General features: G+C 57.1%; 3 protein-coding genes across 3 annotated transcripts in view; 2 read left to right on the top strand and 1 right to left on the bottom strand.

Annotated features, from left to right (window-relative positions):
- The window catches only part of LOC135404141 (beta-1,4 N-acetylgalactosaminyltransferase 1-like), a 70,050-nt gene that overhangs the window by 43,336 nt on the left and 5,551 nt on the right, over positions 1-21,163 (bottom strand).
- Positions 806-10,455, top strand: LOC135404180 (cysteine/serine-rich nuclear protein 2-like). Its single transcript, XM_064638802.1, is given in 7 exon segments — positions 806-900; positions 992-1,058; positions 1,061-1,088; positions 4,722-4,984; positions 6,263-6,553; positions 8,757-9,077; positions 9,079-10,455. Coding segments are annotated over 7 exon segments (2,235 nt in total). The 5' UTR covers positions 806-838; the 3' UTR covers positions 10,282-10,455.
- LOC135404234 (uncharacterized) lies at positions 11,425-13,081 on the top strand. Its single transcript, XM_064638901.1, has 4 exons — positions 11,425-11,716; positions 11,776-11,816; positions 11,917-12,995; positions 13,060-13,081. Exons 3-4 carry the CDS (start codon positions 12,061-12,063, stop codon positions 13,079-13,081), a joined length of 957 nt encoding a protein of 318 aa, XP_064494971.1. The 5' UTR covers positions 11,425-11,716; positions 11,776-11,816; positions 11,917-12,060.

Here is a 21,163-nt window from a genome sequence, read left to right as displayed (position 1 = left end):
TGAGGGGGTTTCTGCCTCCGCTTCCCCTGGGATTGGGATCGGGAGCAGGTCCTTCCCTCCTGCTTTTCCCCCCTTCCCCACCGGGATTCAGCTCTTCCCTCCCAAACAAACTCCCCCAAAAGCCGGATTTCAGCCGGAATCCGAGGGCTGGGAATTCCCATCCCGCCCTTTTGGGAGCAGGGCCCCGACATTCCCGTCCCGAGGGACCCGGAGCAGATCCCGGGCTGGGTCCGGATCCGTCGGTGCCTCCCGGCCCCGATCCCGCTGCATCCAGGGGGGATCCCAAATCCATCCAAGGAGCTTCCCCGTGGGAATCCAGTCCCAAAATCCCTTGGCCCGACCTGAAACCCACAAATTGCCCCAAAATCCCGGATATTCCCGTCGGATATTGGGGATTTTTGGAGCATTTGGGGATCAAGGGGGGTGGGCGGGGAAAGTCCCCGAGGGGCTCGTCCCCGATCCCACCTGGACTGGGAATTCTTGGAGCGTCCCAGGGCCTTTCCAAAGTGTAGGGAATTTTGGGGGGGGGTCAGGTTTTTCCAGGAGCGAATCCTTTCCGTAAAAAAAGGGGATTTCCTTTGGGTTTGGGTGAATTCCATCCTGGATCGGCCCCCAAGGGAAAAGTCGGGATGGAGGGGGGGAGGGGGTGGAGCGTTCCCAAAAATTCCCGGATAACGTTAATTAACGTTATTTCCGTGGAGATCCCTCCCGCAGGACACCGGGGTGGGGCCGGGAGCTCCTTTGGGATCTCTGCGGGATCTCCCCGGGCTGGGAGGGTTGGAAATCCCGGGAATCCACCCCGGTGCTCCGCAGGGCTCTCCATGCGCCCCGGCCCCCCATGGCCGCGCTCCCGCGCGCCGGCACCAAGCGCAGGCTGCACGATGCGGAGCCGGGGACCGGCGGGATCGGCGCTGGGATCGGCGGGATCGGCGCTGGGATCGGCGGGATCGGCGCTGGGATCGGTGGGATCGGCGTTGGGATCATCGGGATCATCGTTGGGATCGGCGGGGTCGCCATCGGACGACGAGGTCACCGCCAGCGACAGCGGCGACAGCTGCGGGACAGCGGCGGCTCCGCCAGCGCCCGCCGTGAGTGGGGACGGGATCTGGGGGGAATCTTTGGGGAATTTTTTTGGGGAATTTTTTGGGATTTTTTTGGGGAATTTTTTGGGAATTTTTTAGGGATTTTTTGGGGATTTTTTGGGGAATTTTTGGGGAATTTTTGGGGAATTTTTGGGGAATTTTTTGGGAATTTTTTAGGAATCTTTGGGAATTTTATAGGAATTTCTTAGGAATTTTTGGGGAAATTTTTTTGAGAATTTTTTGGAATTTTTTTTAGGAAATTTTTGGGGAATTTTTTAGGAACTTCTTGGGGATTTTTTAGGAATTTTTTGGGGAATTTTTGGGGGGGAATTTTTTAGAAATTCCTTAGGAATTTTTTTTAGAAATTTTTGGGGAATTTTTGAGGAATTTTTTTGGAATTTTATAGGAATGTTTTAGGAATTTCTTAGGAATTTTTTTTTGAGAATTATTTGGATTTTTTTGAAGAATTTTTGGAGAATTTTTTTTAGGAAATTTTTGGGAATTTTTTAGGAACTTTTTGGGATTTTTTTTAGGAAGTTTCTAGGAATTTCTTAGGAATTTTTTTAGGAATTTTGGGGCGATTTTTTTTGGAGAATTTTTTGGAATTTTTTTTAGGAATTTTTGGGGAATGTTTTGGGAATTTTTTAGGAACTTCTTGGGAATTTTTTTGGGAATTTTTACAAATTTTTGGGGGAATTTTTTTGGGGAATTTTTTAGGAATTTTTTTAGAAATTCCTTAGGAATTTTTTTTAGGAATTTTTGGGGAATTTTTGAGGAATTTTTTTTGGAATTTTTGAGGAATATTTAGGAATTTCTTAGCAATTTTGGGGGGAATTTTTTTTTGAGAATTATTTGGAATTTTTTTTTAGGAATTTTTGGGGAATTTTTTTAGGAATTTTTGGGGAATTTTTTAGGAACTTTTTGGGATTTTTTTTAGGAAGTTTTTAGGAATTTCTTAGGAATTTTTTAGGAATTTTGGGGCAATTTTTTTTGGAGAATTTTTTGGAATTTTTTTAGGAATTTTTTGGGGAATTTTTGAGGAATTTTTTGGGAATTCTTGAGGAATATTTAGGAATTTTGGGGGATTTTGGGGGGGAATTTTTGAGGAAAATTTTTGAGGAATTTCTTGGGGAACTTTAGGGAATTTTTTAGGAACGTTTTTAGGAACTTTTGGGGAACTTTTTTAGGAATTTCTTGGGAGTTTTTTTTGGATTTTTTTTAGAAATTTTTTGGGGAATTTTTGGGGGGAATTTTTAGGAATTTTTTAGGAATTTTTTTAGGAATTTTTTGGAGAATTTTTTTTTTATTTTTGGGGAATTTTTTAGATTTTTTTTTAGGAATTTTTTTTAGGAATTATTTTTTTGAATTTTTTAGGAATTTTTGGGGAATTTTTTAGGAATTTTTGGGGGAATTTTTTAGGAATTTTTGGGGAATTTTTTAGGAATTTTTTTAGGAATTTTAGGGGAATTTTGGGGTGAATTTTATGTAACTTTGGGGTAAGTTTTGGTGACTCTTGGGGTGAATTTGGGGTGAGTTTTGGTTGCATCTTGTGGTGAGTTTTGGGGAGAGCTCTGGTGATTCTTGGGTGAATTTTGGAGAATTTTCTGTGACTTTGGGGTGAGTTTTGGTGAATCTTGGGGTGAGTTTTGGGGAGGGCTCTGGTGACTCTCGGGGTGGCTGTGGGTGCAGTTTGGGGTCTCCTCGGGGTGGATTTGGGTTGAACCCTGTGTTGAGTTTTGGGTGAATTTGGGGAGAGCTCTGGTGACTCTCGGGGTGAATTTTGGAGAATTTTATGTAACTTTGGGGTAAGTTTTGGTGAATCTTGGGGTGAGTTTTGAGTGAATTTTGGGGTGAATTTGGGGTGAATTTTGGGCAAATTTTGGTTGAAACCTGTGGTGAGTTTTGGGTGAATTTGAGGAGAGCTCTGGCAACTCTTGGGGAGAATTTTCTGTAACTTTGGGGTAAGTTTTTGGTGACTCTTGGGGTGAATTTGGGTGAATCTTGTGTTGAGTTTTGGGTGAATTTTGGGGACAGTTGTGGCGACTCTCGGGGTGGATTTGGGGTGGCTGTGGGTGCAGTTTGGGGTCCCCCTGGGGTGGATCTGGGGTGAATTTTGGTTGCATCTTGTGGTGAGTTTTGGGGAGAGCTCTGGAGTTTCTTGGGGTGAATTTTATATGACTTTGGGGTGAGTTTTGGTGAACCTTGGGGTGAATTTGGGGTGAGTTTTGGGTGAACCTTGTGGTGAGTTTTGGGTGAATTTTAGGAGAGCTCTGGTGACTCTTGGGGAGAATTTTCTGTAACTTTGGGGTAAGTTTTGGTGAATCTTGGGGTGAATTTGGGGTGAGTTTTGGTTGCATCTTGTGTTGAGTTTTGGGTGAATTTTGGGGAGAGCTGTGGCGACTCTCGGGGTGGATTTGGGGTGGCTGTGGGTGCAGTTTGGGGTCTCCTCAGGTTCATTTGGGGTGGCTGTGGGTGCAGTTTGGGGTCTCCTCAGGTTCATTTGGGGTGGCTGTGGGTGCAGTTTGGGGGTCCCCCCGGGGTGGATTTGGGGTGAATTTTGGTTGTATCTTGTGGTCAGTTTTGGGGAGAGCTGTGGTCCCCCCGGGGTGGATTTGGGGTGGCTGTGGGTGCAGTTTGGGGTCCCCCCGGGGTGGATTTGGGGTGGCTGTGGGTGCAGTGTGGTCCCCCTGGGGTGGATTTGGGGTGGCTGTGGGTGCAGTTTGGGGTCTCCTCAGGTTCATTTGGGGTGGCTGCAGGTGCAGTTTGGGGTCTCCTCGGGGTGGATCTGGGGTGGCTGTGGGTGCAGTGTGGTCCCCCCGGGATGGATTTGGGGTGGCTGTGGGCACAGTTTGGGGTCTCCTCGGGGTGGATTTGGGGTGAATTTTGGTTGCATCCTGTGGTCAGTTTTGGGGAGGGCTCTGGCGACTCTCGGGGTGGATTGGGGTGGCTGTGGGTGCAGTGTGGTCCCCCTGGGGTGGATTTGGGGTGGCTGCAGGTGCAGTTTGGGGTCTCCTCAGGTTCATTTGGGGTGGCTGTGGGTGCAGTTTGGGGTCCCCCCGGGGTGGATTGGGGTGGCTGTGGGTGCAGTTTGGGATCTCCTCAGGTTCATTTGGGGTGGCTGCAGGTGCAGTTTGGGGTCCCCCCGGGGTGGATTTGGGGTGAATTTTGGTTGCATCCTGTGGTCAGTTTTGGGGAGGGCTGTGGTGACTCTCGGGGTGGATTTGGGGTGGCTGTGGGTGCAGTTTGGGGTCCCCCCGGGGTGGATTTGGGGTGGCTGTGGGTGCAGTCTGGGGTCTTCTCAGGCTCATTTGGGGGGGGCCGTAGGCGCAGTTTGGGGTCTCCTCGGGGTGGATCTGGGGTGGCTGTGGGTGCAGTTTGGGGTCTCCTCAGGTTCATTTGGGGTGGCTGTGGGTGCAGTTTGGGGTCTCCTCGGGGTGGATCTGGGGTGGCTGTAGGCGCAGTTTGGGGTCTCCTCAGGTTCATTTGGGGTGGCTGTGGGTGCAGTGTGGTCCCCCCGGGATGGATTGGGGTGGCCGTGGGCGCAGTTTGGGGTCTCCTCAGGTTCATTTGGGGTGGCCGTAGGCGCAGTTTGGGGTCCCCCCGCGGTCCCCCCGCGCTGACCCGTCCCCGTTCCCGCAGCCCCGTCCATCCTGTGCCGGTCCCGCCCCCGCCGCGCCGGGAAGCGCGTCCGCTTCGCGCAGGTCACCGTGTTCTACTTCGCGCGGCGCCAGGGCTTCACCTGCGTGCCCAGCGCCGGGGGCAGCTCCCTGGGCATGGCCCCCCGGCACCACCGCGCCCGCAGGTACAGCCTCAGCCAGTTCGCGCACCTGCGCCAGGTGAGCCGCCGGCAGCACCTGCGCCGGCACCTCCGCAGGGAGAGAATGCGCGGCAGGAGGAGGCAGGTGAGAGGGGAGGGGGGGACACCTGGGGGGAACAGCTGGGGGGGGCACCTGGGAGAGGGACACCTGGGGGGGACACCTGGGGGGGAATAAACACCTGGAGGGGACACCTGGAGGGGAGGAACACCTGGGGGGGGGACACCTGGGGGGGAATAAACACCTGGAGGGGGGGAGACACCTGGGGGGGGACACCTAGGGGGGGACACCTGGGGGGGAACACCTGGGGGGAGAATAAACACCTGGGGGGAGAATAAACACCTGGGGGGGGGACACCTGGGGGGGGACACCTGGGGGGGACACCTGGGGAGGAATAAACACCTGGGGGGGAACACCTGGGAGAGGGACACCTGGGGGGAGAATAAACACCTGGGGAGGAACAAACACCTGGGGAGAGGGGAAACACCTGGGGAGGGAATAACTACCTGGGGAGGGGGAGAACACCTGGGGGGAGACACGTGGAGGAGGACACCTGTAGGGAGGGAACACCGGGGGGAGACACCTGGGGGTGAATAAACACCTGGAGGGGAACACCTGGAGCGGACACCTGGGGGGGAATAAACACCTGGAGAGGGGAGAAAACCTGGAGGGGACACCTGTAGGGGGAGAACACCTGGAATAAACACCTGGGGGGGAACACCTGGGGAGGGGAACATCTGGGAATAAACACCTGGAGGGAGGAATAAACACCTGGAGGAGGGAATAAACACCTGGAGGAGGGAATAAACACGTGGAGGGGACACCTGTAGGGGAGGAACACCTAGGGGGAACACCTGGGGGAAGAATAAACACCTGGGGGGGGAATAAACACCTGGGGGGGTATAAGCATCTGAGGGGGGAAACACCTAGGGGGGAAAACACCTGGGAATAAACAGCTGGGGATGGAATAAACGCTTGGGGGGAGAAACAAACACCTGGGGGTGAACAAACACCTGGAGGGGGGAAACACCTGAACAGGTGACCCCTGGGTGGGCACACACACCTGCACAGGGCACACACACCTGCACAGGTGACCGACCTCTGGGTGGGCACACACACCTGCACAGGGAACACATCCCTGCACAGGTGACCCCTGGATGGGCACACACACCTGCTCAGGTGCCCCCTGGGTGGGCACACACACCTGCACAGGGCACACACACCTGCACAGGTGCCCCACCCCTGCTTAGGTGCCCCCTGCGTGGGCACACACACCTGCACAGGGGGCACACACCTGCACAGGGGACACACACCTGCACAGGTGACACCCCCCCGCTCAGGTGCCCCCCTGTGCTGTGCCCCCAGGTGAGCCAGGCCGGGGCGGTGCCCGAGGCCGGCGGACTCCCCTTGGCCGAGGTGTCGGAGGCGGAGCTGGAGGCGGGGCAGGTGGAGGTGGGCGACTGCTTTTACCTGCAGCCGCTGCCCACCAAGCGGCGGCGGGCGCTGCTCCGGGCCTCAGGTGTGCGCAGGATCGACGCCGAGGAGCGGCAGGAGCTGCGGGCGCTGCGCCTGTCCCGAGAGCAGTGCGGCTGCCTCTGCCGGCTCACCTGCGAGCCGCGCACCTGTGCGTGCAGCCAGGCCGGCATCCAGTGCCAGGTGAGACCGCGGGGGCTGCCAGGGACAGGTGAGACCGCGGGGACAGCCAGGTGGGCAGCCAGGGACAGGTGAGACCGCGGGGGCAGCCAGGTGGGCAGCCAGGGACAGGTGAGACCGCGGGGGCAGCCAGGTGGGCAGCCAGGGACAGGTGAGCCAGGGCAAGGCAGCCAGGCCGGCATCCAGTGCCAGGTGAGACCGCGGGGGCTGCCAGGGACAGGTGAGACCACGGGGGCTGCCAGGTGGGCAGCCAGGGACAGGTGAGCACACAGGGACAGTCAGGTGGGCAGCCAGGGACAGGTGAGACCACGGGGGCAGGGCAGGGGAGCCAGGGACAGGTGAGACCACAGGGGCAGCCAGGTGGGCAGCCAGGGACAGGTGAGACCACAGGGGCAGGGCAGGGCATCCAGGGACAGGTGAGCACATGGGGACAGCCAGGTGGGCAGCCAGGGCCAGGTGAGCACATGGGGGCAGGGACAGGGCATCCAGGGACAGGTGAGCACACCTGGGGCAGGGACAGGGCAGCCAGGGACAGGTGAGCACAGCTGGGGCAGGGACAGGGCAGCCAGGTGGGCATCCAGTGCCAGATGAGACCATGGGGGCGGGTGGGGCAGACAGGTGGGCATCCAGTGCCAGATGAGACCATGGGGGCGGGTGGGGCAGACAGGTGGGCATTCAGGGACAGGTAAGCACACAGGGGCAGGGTGGGGCATCCAGGGATAGGTGAGCACGTGGGGACAGCCAGGTGGGCATTCAAGGACAGGTGAGACCACGGGGGCAGGGACAGGGCAGCCAGGGACAGGTGAGCAAATGGGGGCAGGGCAGGGCAGCCAGGTGGGCATCCAGGGCCAGGTGAGGGGAAACAGGGACAGGGCAAGGCAGCCAGGTGGGCAGCCAGGGACAGGTGAGCACACGGGGGCAGGGCAGTGCCAGGTGGGCACACAGGGGCCAGGTGAGCACACAGGGGCAGGGCAGCCAGGTGGGCATCCAGTGCCAGGTGAAACTTGTGGGACAGAGCAGCCAATGCCAGGTGAGCTCCCCTGGGGCAGGGCAGGGCCAGGTGAGGGGGAACAGGGCCAGGGCAGGGCCAGGTGAGCCCCCTGGGGTGGGGCAGCCAGGTGGGCACGCAGGGCCAGGTGAACCAGGTGGGCATGCAGGGCCAGGTGAACCAGGTGGGCATGCAGGGCCAGGTGAGGGGCAGAGGCCCAGGGCAGGGATTTGGGGTCAGGGAGGGGTTGGCACACCTGCCGTGTCCTTGTCCCTTCTGTGCCCAGCTTTGGGTCCTTTGTGGGTTCGTGTCCCTCCTGGGATTTTGGCTCTGGGATCCCCGGGGGGGGGGGGGTTGGTGTGAGCCTTTGGGATCCCAGGGGGATCCCAGCCCTGTCCCAGGTGGATCCCTGTCCCAGGTGCATTCCCATCCCTTTCCCAGGTGTATCCCTGTCCCAGGTGTATCCCTGTCCCAGGTGGATCCCAGCCCTGTCCCTGTTCCCAAGTGGATCCCAGCCCTGTCCCAGGTGCATCCCTGTCCCTGTCCGAGGTGCATCCCTGTCCCTGTCCCAGGTGGATCCCTGTCCCTGTCCCAGGTTATCCCAGCCCTGTCCCAGGTGTGTCCCTGTCCCAGGTGTATCCCTGTTCCCAGGTGTATCCCTGTTCCAGGTGGATCCCTGTCCCAGGTGTATCCCAGCCCTGTTCCAGGTGCATCCCTGTCCCTTTCCCAGGTGGATCCCAGCCCTATCCCTGTCCCAGGTGGATCCCTGTCCCTGTTGCCAGGTGTATCCCTGTCCCAGGTGGATCCCAGCCCTGTCCCTGTCCCAGGTGCATCCCCGTCCCTCTCCCAGGTGGATCCCTGTCCCAGGTGGATCCCTGTCCCGGTTGTGTCCCAGCCCTGTCCCAGGTGCATCCCCGTCCCTGTCCCAGGTGGATCCCAGCCCTGTCCCAGGTGGATCCCTGTCCCAGGTGCATCCCTGTCCCTTTCCCAGGTGGATCCCTGTTCCCAGGTGGATCCCAGCCCTGTTCCCAGGTGTATCCCTCTCCCGGGTGGATCCCAGCCCTGTCCCTGTCCCAGGTGTATCCCTGTCCCAGGTGGATCCCAGCCCTGTCCCAGGTGCATCCCTGTCCCTGTCCCAGGTGTATACCTATCCCAGCCCTGTCCCTGTCCCGGGTGTGTCCCAGCCCTGTCCCAGGTGCATCCCCGTCCCTGTCCCAGGTGGATCGCTCCTCGTTCCCGTGCGGGTGTTCCCGGGACGGCTGCGGAAACGCCTCGGGGCGGATCGAGTTCAACCCGCTGCGGGTGCGGACCCACTTCCTGCACACGCTGATGAAGCTGCAGCTGCAGAGCCGGCGGGAGGAGGAGGAGGAGGAGGACGGGGGGGAGGAGGCGGCGCCGGGCCCGCCCTGGGGTCCCCCCCAGCCCCCCGAGACTCAGGACTTCCAGGAGTACCTGGCGGAGAACGCGCGGGCGGTGCTGCACCTGCAGACGGCCGAGGAGCTCGAGAGGAGGAGGAAGGACGAGGAGGAGGCGGGCGCGGGGGGGGGGCGGGGAGGGGGGCGGGGGGCTCTGCGTCCTGGGGGAGCACCTGGACGGCACCGCCTGGCAGGTGAGACCCCCCTCGGGCCCCGCCCCCGGCCTCGGCCCCGCCCCGTTCCCGCCGGGAGCGCCGGGCCTGGGATTCCCCACGGAGCAGCCGGTGCAGGGGGGGGGGCAGGTGAGCCCGCAGGTGGGCTCCCAAGTGAGCCCCCAGGTGTGCTCCCAGGTAGATCCCCAGGTGAGCCCCCAGGTGAGCCCGCAGGTGGGCTCCCAGGTAGATCCCCAGGTGTGCTCCCAGGTAAATCCCCAGGTGTGCCCCCAGGTGAGCCCCCAGGTGAGCCCGCAGGTGGGCTCCCAGGTAGATCCCCAGGTGTGCTCACAGGTAGATCCCCAGGTGGGCTCCCAGGTGAACCCCGAGTTATGTTCCCAGGTGTGCTCCCAAGTGAGTCCCCAGGTGAACCCCCAAATGAGCCCCCAGGTGAGCCCCCAGGTGAGCTCCCAGGTAGATCCCCAGGTGAGCCCCCAGGTGTGCCCCGAATTATGCTCCCAGGTGTGCTCCCAAGTGAGCCCCCAGGTGAACCCCCAGGTGAGTTCCCAGGTGAGCTCCCAGGTGAACCCCCAGTTGTGCTCCCAAGTGAGCCCCCAGGTAGGTCCCCAGGTGAGCCCCCAGGTGTACTCCCAGGTGAGCTCCCAGGTGAGCCCCGAGTTATGCTCCCAGGTGAGCTCCCAAGTGAGCCCACAGGTAGGTCCCCAGGTGAGCTCCCAGATGGGCTCCCAGGTAGGTCTCCAGGTGAGCCCCCAGGTGGGTCCCCAGGTGAACCCCCAAATGAGCCCCCAGGTGAACCCCCAGGTGAGCTGTCAGGTGAGCTCTCAGGTGAGCCCCCAGGTGTGCCCCCAAATGAGCCCCCAGGTGAGCTCTCAGGTGAGCCCCCAGGTGTGCCCCCAAATGAGCCCCCAGCTGTGCCCCCAGGTGGGTCCCCAGGTGAGCCCCCAGGTGAGCCCCCAGGTGTGCCCCCAGCCCTACCTGGCAGTGGAGCCCCAGGCAGGTGGGACAGGTGGGAATGGCCCCGAGGAGCCTCCGGCTCCCACCTGCAGCCCCCGTGGGAAGGACCTGGGGGTCTCACCTGTCCCCACTGCTGAGAGCGAGGGGGGGGCTCCCCAACCCCCCCCGGAGCACCTGGAGCTGCCCCCCCTGCCCGTGTGAGGGGCTCCTCCGCTCGTTATTTATTCCATGGATTGATCGTTTACCTGGGGCTGCTGCACTGGGCTCACCTGGGCCAGACACACCTGAGCTGGGACACACCTGAGCTGGAGCCCTGGACTCTTCCCATCCTGCATCCCACCTGAGCTGGGACTCACCTGAGCTGGGACATCCCACCTGGGCCAGACACACCTGAGCTGGGACATCCCACCTGGGCCAGACACACCTGAGCTGGGACACACCTGAGCTGGACCCTTCCCATGCTCCGTCCTACCTGAGCTGGGACACACCTGTATTGGAACACACCTGAGCTGGGACACACCTGAGCTGGACCCCTGGACCCTTCCCATCCTCTGACACACCTGAGCTGGGACACACCTGAGCTGGACCCCTGGACCCTTCCCATCCTGCATCCCACCTGAGCTGGGACACACTTGAGCTGGGACACACCTGAGCTGGACCCTTCCCATCCTCTGACACACCTGAGCTGGGACACACCTGAGCTGGGACACACCTGAACTGGACCCTTCCCATACTCCATCCTACCTGAACTGGGACACACCTGAGCTGGACCCTTCCCATCCTCTGACACACCTGAGCTGGGACACACCTGAGCTGGACCCCTGGACCCTTCCCATCCTCCATCCCACCTGAGCTGGGACACACCTGAGCTGGAGCCTCCTGGATCCCACGGCAGCTCCCTCCCACCTGGCAGAGCTCACCTGTGCCAGGACACACCTGAGCTGGGACACCTGAGCTGGACCCTTCCCATCCTCCATCCCACCTGTGCCAGGACACACCTGAGCTGGGACACCTGAGCTGGACCCCTGGATCTTCCCCATCCTCCATTCTACTTGGCAGAGACACCTGTACTGGGACACACCTGAGCTGGAGCCTCCTGGATCCTTCCCATCCTCCATCTCACCTGAGCTGGGACACACCTGAGCTGGAGCCTCCTGGATCCTTCCCATCCTCCATCCCATCTGTTCTGGGACACACCTGAGCTGGAGCCTTCCCATCCTCCATCCCACCTGAGCTGGACACACCTGAGCTGGAGCCTGGATCCCCTGGTCCCACCTGGCTGCCCTCACCTTCCTTGGCTTTGAGGGAAAACCCCCTTTTCCCTACGTTTTGTTCCTTTAATGAAGTGGCCACACCCCAGCCCACCTTGCCCAGGTGCTGCTCCCGCTCCCCGGGGACTGGGACGGATCAGGGAGCACCTGGAAGGATCAGGGAGCACCTGGAAGGATCAGGGAGCACCTGGAAGGGCCGGAGCCCTTGGGATGGATCAGGGAGCACCTGGAAGAATCAGGGAGCAGCTGGAAGAATCAGGGAACACCTGGAAGGACCAGAGCCCCCCAGGATGGATCAGGGAGCACCTGGAAGGGCCGGAGCCCTCGGGATGGATCAGGGAGCACCTGGAAGGATCAGGGAACACCTGGAAGGATCAGGGAACACCTGGAAGGGCTGGAGCCCTCGGGATGGATCAGGGAACACCTGGAAGGATCAGGGAGCCCTCAGGATGGATCAGGGAGCACCTGGAAGGGCCGGAGCCCCCCGGGATGGATCAGGGAGCACCTGGAAGGATCAGGGAGCAGCTGGAAGAATCAGGGAGCACCTGGAAGGATCAGGGAGCACCTGGAAGGGCCAGAGCCCCCGGACTCACCTGGAGGATCTGGGGGGCTCAGCCACCTCCAGCTCCTCACCTGGGATGGACCAACTGCAGCTGCTGGAACCTTCTGGAATGCTCATGGATCCCTGCTGGGGGTCCAGGGTTTGGGAATGTCACCTGTCCCTGCCCTACCTGTAATCCTGCCCCATTCCAGGTGCATCCAGGTGGTCCTGGACCGGTGCCAGGGGGAGCAGAGCCCTCCAGGTGTCCCCGTTGTCCCGGGGGTGTCCTGGAATGTCACCTGTCCCTGCCCTGATCCACAAGCTCCAGGTGAGCTCCAGGTGAGCTCCTGCATCTGGGACCTGCCTCCTCACCCCACCTGTGCTTCCCAAGGACCCCTCACCTGCCTCCTCATCCCACCTGTGCTTCCCAAGGAACCTGCACCTGCCTCATCCCACCTGTGCTTCCCAAGGAACCTGCACCTGCCTCATCCCACCTGTGCTTCCCAAGGAACCTGCACCTGCCTCATCCCACCTGTGCTTCCCAAGGAACCTGCACCTGCCTCCTCACCCCACCTGTGCTTCCCAAGGAACCTGCACCTGCCTCATCCCACCTGTGCTTCCCAAGGACCCCTCACCTGCCTCATCCCACCTGTGCTTCCCAAGGACCCTCCCCTGCCTCCTCATCCCACCTGTGCTTCCCAAGGACCCTCACCTGCCTCCTCATCCCACCTGTGCTTCCCAAGGAACCTGCACCTGCCTCACCCCACCTGTGCTTCCCAAGGAACCTGCACCTGCCTCCTCACCCCCCTGTGCTTCCCAAGGAACCTGCACCTGCCTCCTCATCCCCCCTGTGCTTCCCAAGGAACCTGCACCTGCCTCATCCCACCTGTGCTTCCCAAGGACCCCTCACCTGCCTCCTCACCCCACCTGTGCTTCCCAAGGACCCCTCACCTGCCTCCTCATCCCACCTGTGCTTCCCAAGGACCCCCCCCCGCCATTCCAGCGCCCGGGATCCGTCCCAGGAGCCCCGTGGGTGCTCCCAGGTGTCCCTCTGGATGTGCCATTCCCGGGAATCCTCTCCTGGAGCACCTGGAATTCCTCGGGTGCTCCCAGCTGCCCCGGGCTCCCTGTCCTGGCCCAAACTGGTCAGACTGGGATGGATTCCAGTGCCCCCCCCCCCCGGGAATGATGGACCCCCCCCCAGGTGCTCCGGAGCTTCCCGGGCTGGAATTCCTCATTCCTGGAGCTTTTCCCTCTTTTTTGGCCCCGGGGTGGGATCGACCTGGGCCGGGGGAAATTCCATCCCGGGAGGGGCGGGAGGGGGGAACATCGGGATGGGGGGGGGGGCCCTGCCCGGGCTCCAGCCCGGCCCCGTTGGGATCTGTTCACCTGGGTGCTCCTGGATCCCGGGATCTGCTCACCTGGGAATTCACCTGGATGCTCCCAAGTTCCGGGATCTGCTCACCTGGGTGCTCCTGGATCCCAGGATCTGCTCACCTGGGAACTCACCTGGATGCTCCTGAATCCTGGGATCTGCTCACCTGGGAATTCACCTGGATGCTCCCAAGTTCCGGGATCTGCTCACCTGGACACTCACCTGGATGCTCCTGAATCCTGGGATCTGCTCACCTGGATGGTCCTGAATCCCAGGATCTGCTCACCTGGGAACTCACCCTGATGCTCCCAGATCCCTGCTCACCTGGGATCTCACCTGGATGCCCCCAGATCCCGGGATCTGCTCACCTGGACACTCACCTGGGTGCTTCCGGATCCCAGGCTCTGCTCACCTGGGAACTCACCTGGATGCTCCCAAATCCCTGATCACCTGGACACTCACCTGGGTGCTCCTGAATCCTGGGATCTGTTCTCCTGGATGCTCCTGAATCCTGGGATCTGCTCACCTGGACACTCACCTGGATGCTCCCAAATCCCTGATCACCTGGACACTTACCTGGATGCTCCCAAGTTCCGGGATCTGCTCACCTGGGATCTCACCTGGATGCTCCCAAATCCTGGGATCTGCTCACCTGGACACTCACCTGGGTGCTCCTGGATCCTGGAGTCTGCTCACCTGGACACTCACCTGGATGGTCCTAAATCCCGGGATCTGCTCACCTGGACACTCACCTGGATGCTCCCAAATCCCGGGATCTGCTCACCTGGACACTCACCTGGGTGCTTCCAGATCCCAGGCTCTGCTCACCTGGGATCTCACCTGGCTGCTCCCAAATCCCTGCTCACCTGGACACTCACCTGGCTGCTCCTGGGGATGGATTTGGGTGGGATTTGATCCCCTGGATTTTGGGGTCCCCCCCTCGCTGGTGCTGCCGACCCCTCCCCCTCCCCCAAACAGAGACTCCGCCCCCCCCTCCCCTCCCCCCCCCTCCCCCCCAAAGGGGCTTCGCAGCTTTTTGGGCCCATTTTTAGTTCCCTTTTTAATTTATTTTTTGTTTAAATGTCGGTTTTATTTCTTTTTTAATTTCCTTTTTTCTTTCTTTTTTTTTATTTCCTTTTTTATTTCTTTTTTATTTCCTTTTTTATTTCTTTTTTTTATTTCATTTTTTAATTTAACTTCCTTTTTATTTCCCTTTTATTTTTTTATTTCCCTTTTATTTTTTTATTTCCCTTTTATTTTTTTAATTTCCTCTTTAATTTTTATCCCCTTTTTAATTTTTATCCCCTTTAATTTTTTATCCCCTCTTTAATTTTTATTCCTTTCTTATTTGGTTTTTTTTTACCTCTTTATGTAACATAATTCTGCTTGTCTTTCATTTCTATTTTAATTTTTATATATTTATATAATTTCTAATTCCATTTTTCTTTCATTTTTAATTCATTTTTTCCTCTTTTCTTACTTTTTTATTTCATTTATTTCTTTTTTATTTCCCTTTAATTTCCTTTTATTCCCTTTTTATTTTTTATTCCCTTTTTATTTCTATCTCTTTATATAACTTTTAATTCCATTTTTTGTTCACTTTTAATTTTAATTTTTATTTTCTTAAATAATCTTTAGCTCAATTTTTTTCACTTTTAATTTAATTTTTATTTCTTTCTACAATTTTTAGTTTTTCTTTTCACTTTTAATTTTCAGTTCTTTTTGTAACTTTTAATTTCACTTTCTAATTTTTAATTTAATTTTTATCTCCTTATATCATTTTTAATTCCATTTTTCTTTTGTTTTTAATTCCATTTTTGTTTCCTTTTTGCTTCCTTTTTTTATTTCAATATTTCCTTTTTAATTTCCTTTTTTTAATTCAATATTTCCTTTTTAATTTCCTTTTTTATTTCAATATTTCCTTTTTAATTTCCTTTTTTAATTTCAATATTTCCTTTTTAATTTCCTTTTTTTATTTCAATATTTTGTTTTTAATTTCCTTTTTTATTTCAATATTTCCTCTTTAATTTCCTTTTTTAATTTCAATATTTCCTTTTTAATTTCCTTTTTTTATTTCAATATTTTGTTTTTAATTTCCTTTTTATTTCAATATTTCATTTTAATTTCCTTTTTTAATTTCAATATTTCCTTTTTAATTTCCTTTTTAATTTCAATATTTCCTTTTTAATTTCCTTTTTTAATTTCAATATTTCCTCTTTAATTTCCTTTTTTTATTTCAGATTTCCTTTTAAATTCCTTTTTACTCCCACGTTTAATCCCCTCGTGACTCCAGAGCTTCTCCCCCGATCCCTTTTCCTGCTCTCCCGCCGTTCCCAGGACTCTGCTGTATTTAAAGAGAATATTTAAGTGGAAAAATAAAAGAAATGGTTAAACTTGACGGGGAGTTGTGGCCTAAAGGGGGTAAATCCATTGAAATCCGGGTTAAATTCATGAAATTTGGCTTAAATTCCCCAAATTTGGGTTAAATCCACGTGGATTTGGGTTTAAATCTATTGAAATTCAGGTTTAATTCACGAAACTTGGGTTAAATCCACACAAATTTGAATTAAAACCGTTGAAATTCGGGTTAAATTCGTAGGAATTTGGGTCTAAATCCACACAAATTTGGGTTAAAGCCACTGAAATTGGGTTTAAATTCCCAAAATTTGGGTAAAATCCACTCGAATTTTGTTTAAATCCATTGAAATTTTATTTAACTCCACGTGAATTTAGGTGAAGTTCACAGAGATTTGGGCTAAATCCATGGATATTTGGGTTAAATCCCAACGAATTTGGGTTAAAGCCACTGAAATTTGGGTTAAATTCACAAAATTTGGGTTTAATCCACTGAAATTTGGGTGAAATGCACACGGGTTTGGGTTTAAATCCATTGAAATTTGGGTTCAAGTCATGGAATTTGGGTGAAAAACACATGAATTTGGGTGAAATCCATTGAAATTTGGGTTAAATCCGCACGGATTTGGGTTAAAATCCTCCCCCATTGGGTATCAAACCAATCCCGGGACATCCCAAACCAATCCCAGAACATCCCAAACCAATCCCGGGACATCCCAAACCAATCCCAGGACATCCCAAACCAATCCCAGAACATCCCAAACCAATCCCAGGATATCCCAAACCAATTCTGGAACATCCCAAACCAATCCCAGGATATCCCAAACCAATTCTGGAACATCCCAAACCAATCCTGGAACATCCCAAACCAATCCCAGGATATCCCAAACCAATCCCAGAACATCCCAAACCAATCCCAGGATATCCCAAACCAATTCTGGAACATCCCAAACCAATCCCAGGATATCCCAAACCAATCCCAGGACATCCCAAACCAATCCCAGGACATCCCAAACCAATTCTGGAACATCCCAAACCAATCCTGGAACATCCCAAACCAATCCTGGAACATCCCAAACCAATCCTGGAACATCCCAAACCAATTCTGGAACATCCCAAACCAATCCTGGAACATCCCAAACCAATCCCAGGATATCCCAAACCAATCCCAGGACATCCCAAACCAATCCCAGGACATCCCAAACCAATCCCAGGATATCCCAAACCAATCCCAGGATATCCCAAACCAATCCCGTGTGCTGGTTTAAAGGCAAACCAGCAGGGGAAATAAACCCAGCCCAAAAAAAGAGATTATAAATCAGAATAACAATTTAATGAAATAATACAATAAGTCTGATTATACAGACAAACAGTTGGTTTTAACCCACAAAACCCAAATGTACAACCCAGCGCCCTGGGGCAGGAACAGAGGGGTGTTCCTTGGGCCCCCTGAGTCCAAAGGAAAGGGAGAGGGGAAAACCTGTAGGTGGAGTGGTGGTCACAGTCCAGTCAAGAGTGGTGGTCACAGTCTGGTCAAGAGGGGTGGTCACAATCTGGTTGAGAGTGGTGGTCAGTCTGGTTGACAGTGGTGGTCAGTCTGGTCAAGAGTGGTGGTCACAGTCCGGTTGACAGTGGTGGTCTCAGTCTCTTTGAAAAGTGGTGGTCACAGTCTGGTCAAGAGTGGTGGTCTCAGTGTGGTTGGCAGTGGTGGTCAGTCTGGTCGAGTGGTGGTCACAGTCCGGTTGGCAGTGGTGGTCTCAGTGTGGTTGACAGTGGTGGTCACAGTCCAGTTGACAGTGGTGGTCTCAGTCCTCTGTTTCCCACGAGTGGTTATAAATTCCCACGCCCCCAAGATTAAACACCCTCCAGTTCAGGCAGGAATGCCCAGTCCCTCCCTCAGGGCAGGGAGTCCCACACGGGGTGTGAGCACAGGAACACCCTCCTGTCTCACAGTCCCACACGGGGTGTGAGCACAGGAACACCCTCCTGTCTCACAGTCCTGAGTGTTTGTTACACACAGAACACCCTCCTGTCCCACAGTCCTGAGTGTTACACACAGAACACCCTCCTGTCTCAGTCCCACATGGGTGTGAGCACAGGAACACCCTCCTGTCCCACAGTCCTGGGTGTTACACACAGGAACACCCTCCTGTCTCACAGGCCCCTGAACACCCAGTTTACAGCCTGAGAGGTCAGGGGTGCTCTGGGCAGAGGGTATGAATGGTCTGTTGGGAACAGTTCCTGGGAATGGCACGGAAGGCTCTGGAATACACAGGTTTGGGTTACACCCACACAGTGAGGAATCGGTCCCAGCTGTTCTAACTGGGACAGCTGGACACTGGGATTGGGAACTGGACACTGGGATTGGGAACTGGGTGCTGGGATTGGGAACTGGACACTGGGATTGGGAACTGGACACTGGGACTGGGAACTGGGTACTGGGATTGGGAACTGGACACAGGGATTAGGAACTGGGTGCTGGGATTGGGAACTGGACACTGGGATTGGGAACTGGACACAGGGATTGGGAACTGGACACAGGATCAGGCCCTGCCAAGGGGAGTTTGGGAAAGGCAGGTCCTGCCGGACCCCCCGATCCCCTCCTGGGACAAAGGGACCCCCCAGGGAATGAGGGAAGGGCTCGGGATGAGTCCCTCTGGAATTCGGGGAAGGTTTGGCATCGTGTCCCACAGCAGCTCCTGGAGGAACTCCGGGCTTTGACAGGGGACTCTTCCATGGGGAAAAACGGTGAAAGTGGGAATTCCCAGAGAGTGGGAATGGAGATAAATCCAGGGGGGAATGGGGATAAATCCAGGGGGGGATGGGGATAAATCCAGGTGAGGATGGGAATAAATCCAGAGGGGAATGGGGATAAATCCAGAGGGGGATGGGGATAAATCCAGAGGGGAATGGGGATAAATCCAGGTGGGGATGGGGATAAATCCAGGGGGGGATGGGGATAAATCCAGGGGGGGATGGGGATAAATCCAGGGGGGGATGGGGATAAATCCAGGGGGGGATGGGGATAAATCCAGGGGGGGATGGGGATAAATCCAGGGGGGAATGGGGATAAATCCAGGGGGGATGGGGATAAATCCAGGGGGGGATGGGGATAAATCCAGGGGGGGATGGGGATAAATCCAGGGGGGGATGGGGATAAATCCAGGGGGGGATGGGGATAAATCCAGGGGGGGATGGGGATAAATCCAGGGGGGGATGGGGATAAATCCAGGGGGGAATGGGGATAAATCCAGGGGGGATGGGGATAAATCCAGAGGGAATGGGGATAAATCCAGGGGGGAATGGGGATAAATCCAGGGGGGAAATGGGGATAAATCCAGGGGGGAATGGGGATAAATCCAGGGGGGAATGGGGATAAATCCAGAGGGAATGGAGGGGGCTGAGGGAGCTGTGCTTGGTTAATCAGCCGGGTGGTTTGGGGGCGATTTGGGGTCAGAGGTGATTTGGGGTCAGGGGTGTTTTGGGGTTGGTTTGGGGTTGGGGGTGGTTTGGGGTCAGGAGTGGTTTTGGGGGTCAGGGGTGGTTTGGGGGTGGTTTGGGGGCGATTTGAGGGTGGTTTGGGGGTCAGGGGTGGTTTGGGGGTGATTTGGGGTGGGGGGTTCCAGGCAGTGCAGGGGGGGTTGGGCTGGATGAGTTCAGGGGTTCTTTCCAACCTTGAGGGTTCTCTGATCTCATGGCAGGTGTGACCCTATAGGGGACAGGGGTGATCCTATAGGGGACAGGTGTGACCCTACAGGGGAGTGACCCTATAGAGGACAGGGGTGATCCTATAGGGGACAGGGGTGTGACCCTATAGGGGACAGGGGTGACCCACAGGGGACAGGGGGTGTGACCTCACAGGGGTCCCTGTGCAGGGGGTGTCCCCCTTCCCTTCCCGGCCCCCCGGGTCCTTCCTCACACCCCCCAAAGCCCCATTTCTGTCCCCCTGACCCCCCGTGTCCCCCCCTTGTGCCCCAGAGACCCCAAATCCTCCTCTGACCCCCCAAACCCCCGGTCCCCAAACCTCCCCTGGACCCCCCCGACCCCCAACCCCCCCGCCCCCGGTCCCCCAAATCCCCTCGACCCCAAATCCCCCCCGGGACCCAAACTCCCCCCCCCGACCCCAAATACCCCCGAACCCCAAATCCTCCCGAACCCCAAACCCCCCCTGTGTCCCCCTCGACCCCAAATCTCCCCGAACCCCAAACCCCCCTCTGACCCCAAATCCCCTCAAACCCCAAATCCCCCCGGACCCCAAACCCCCCCCGTGTCCCCCCCGACCCCAAATCTCCCTGCACCCCAAACCCCCCCTGTGCCCCCCTGACCCCAAATCACCCCCGGGACCCCAAAAGTTCAGCAGCTCCGGCCTTTATTGCTCTCCCGCGGGGGCGGGGCCATGCAGCGCTGGGGGGACCCCCGGGGGGGGGCCGGGGGGGTCACCGGGGGGGGCTGAGCCCCGAGGGACCCCCGGGCGGGGGGGAACACAGGCGGGGGGGCCAAGCGGGGGGTGCGGGGGGGTCGCAGGGGCTTCCCCCCCCCAATTTTGGGGTGGGAGCAGGGGGTGTGGCGTGGGGGGGGCGGGGTGACCCCCCCACTGTGGGGTCAGTGCGGGGGGGATCGGGGGCTGCACCCCCCCCCAAATTGTGGGGACGGGCCAGGACCTGCCCCCCCCCAATATTGGGGCAGCAGGGGGGGTGAGGAGGGGGCTGCTCCCCCCATTTTGGGGTGGTGGGGGGTGAGGAGGGGGCTGCCCCCCCCATTTTGGGGTGGCGGGGGGGGTGAGGAGGGGGCTGCCCCCCCATTTTGGGGTGGTGGTGGGGTGAGGAGGGGGCTGCCCCCCCATTTTGGGGGCGGCGGGGGGGGGTACAGGATGGGGGGGGGCTGCCCCCCCATTTTTGGGGGGCGACATTCTCAGGTCCACGTTAAGGCAGCTCCGACGACCCCCCCCCCGGCAACACCCCCCCGCCCCGGCCGGGCCCCCCCCCCGGCGATTGGGGGGTCCTGGGGGGGTGCCCGATGGGTGCAGCCCCCCCCCCCCCCGGCGTGGGGTGGGCGTGGCTCGAGCGCGGGTGACACGGGGGTGACACGGGGGGGTGACACCGGGACATGCGGGCGGGGCCGGGCCCGGGGGGGACCTGCGGGGGGAAAAAAGGGGGTTAAGGGGGGGGTCTGGGGGCTGAACCCCCCCCCCCTCCGAGTCCCGCAGGGTCTGGGGTCCCCCCCAATCCCCGGGTTCCCCGGGGATTGGGGGGGACCCCAGACCCTGCGGGACTCGGGGGGGGGTGGTTGGATGGGACTAGAGGGGTTGGGGGGCACCAGAGGGAGGGGGGGGCTGGAGGGGGGGCTGGGCGGATTTGGGGGCTCCCGAGGGGGGGGACATAGGGATTGTAGGGATTTGGGGGCTCCCAAAGACTGGGGGGGGCAGGAGCGGGGGGGCACCCAAGGGCTGGGGGGGGGGGTTTGGGTGTGTCCCCATCCCAGTGGGTGTGTCCCCATCCCAGGGGGTGTGTCTCCATCCCAGTGGGTGTGTCCCCATCCCAG

The sequence above is a fragment of the Pseudopipra pipra genome, chromosome 30 (genome assembly GCF_036250125.1).
Source record: "Pseudopipra pipra isolate bDixPip1 chromosome 30, bDixPip1.hap1, whole genome shotgun sequence".
In the NCBI taxonomy this organism is placed as follows: Eukaryota; Metazoa; Chordata; class Aves; order Passeriformes; family Pipridae; genus Pseudopipra; species Pseudopipra pipra.
Note: the sequence above shows the minus strand (reverse complement) of the source record. Positions and strands in the feature narration are given on the sequence as shown.

Excerpts from the sequence above, each read along its gene's own strand:
- LOC135404234 (XM_064638901.1), top strand. The coding sequence starts at position 12,061 with ATGTCACCTGTCCCTGCCCTACCTGTAATCCTGCCCCATTCCAGGTGC. Across the intron at positions 12,996-13,059 it reads GAGCACCTGGAATTCCTCGG|TGCCCCCCCCCCCCGGGAAT; the intron begins GTGCTCCCAGCT and ends GATGGATTCCAG.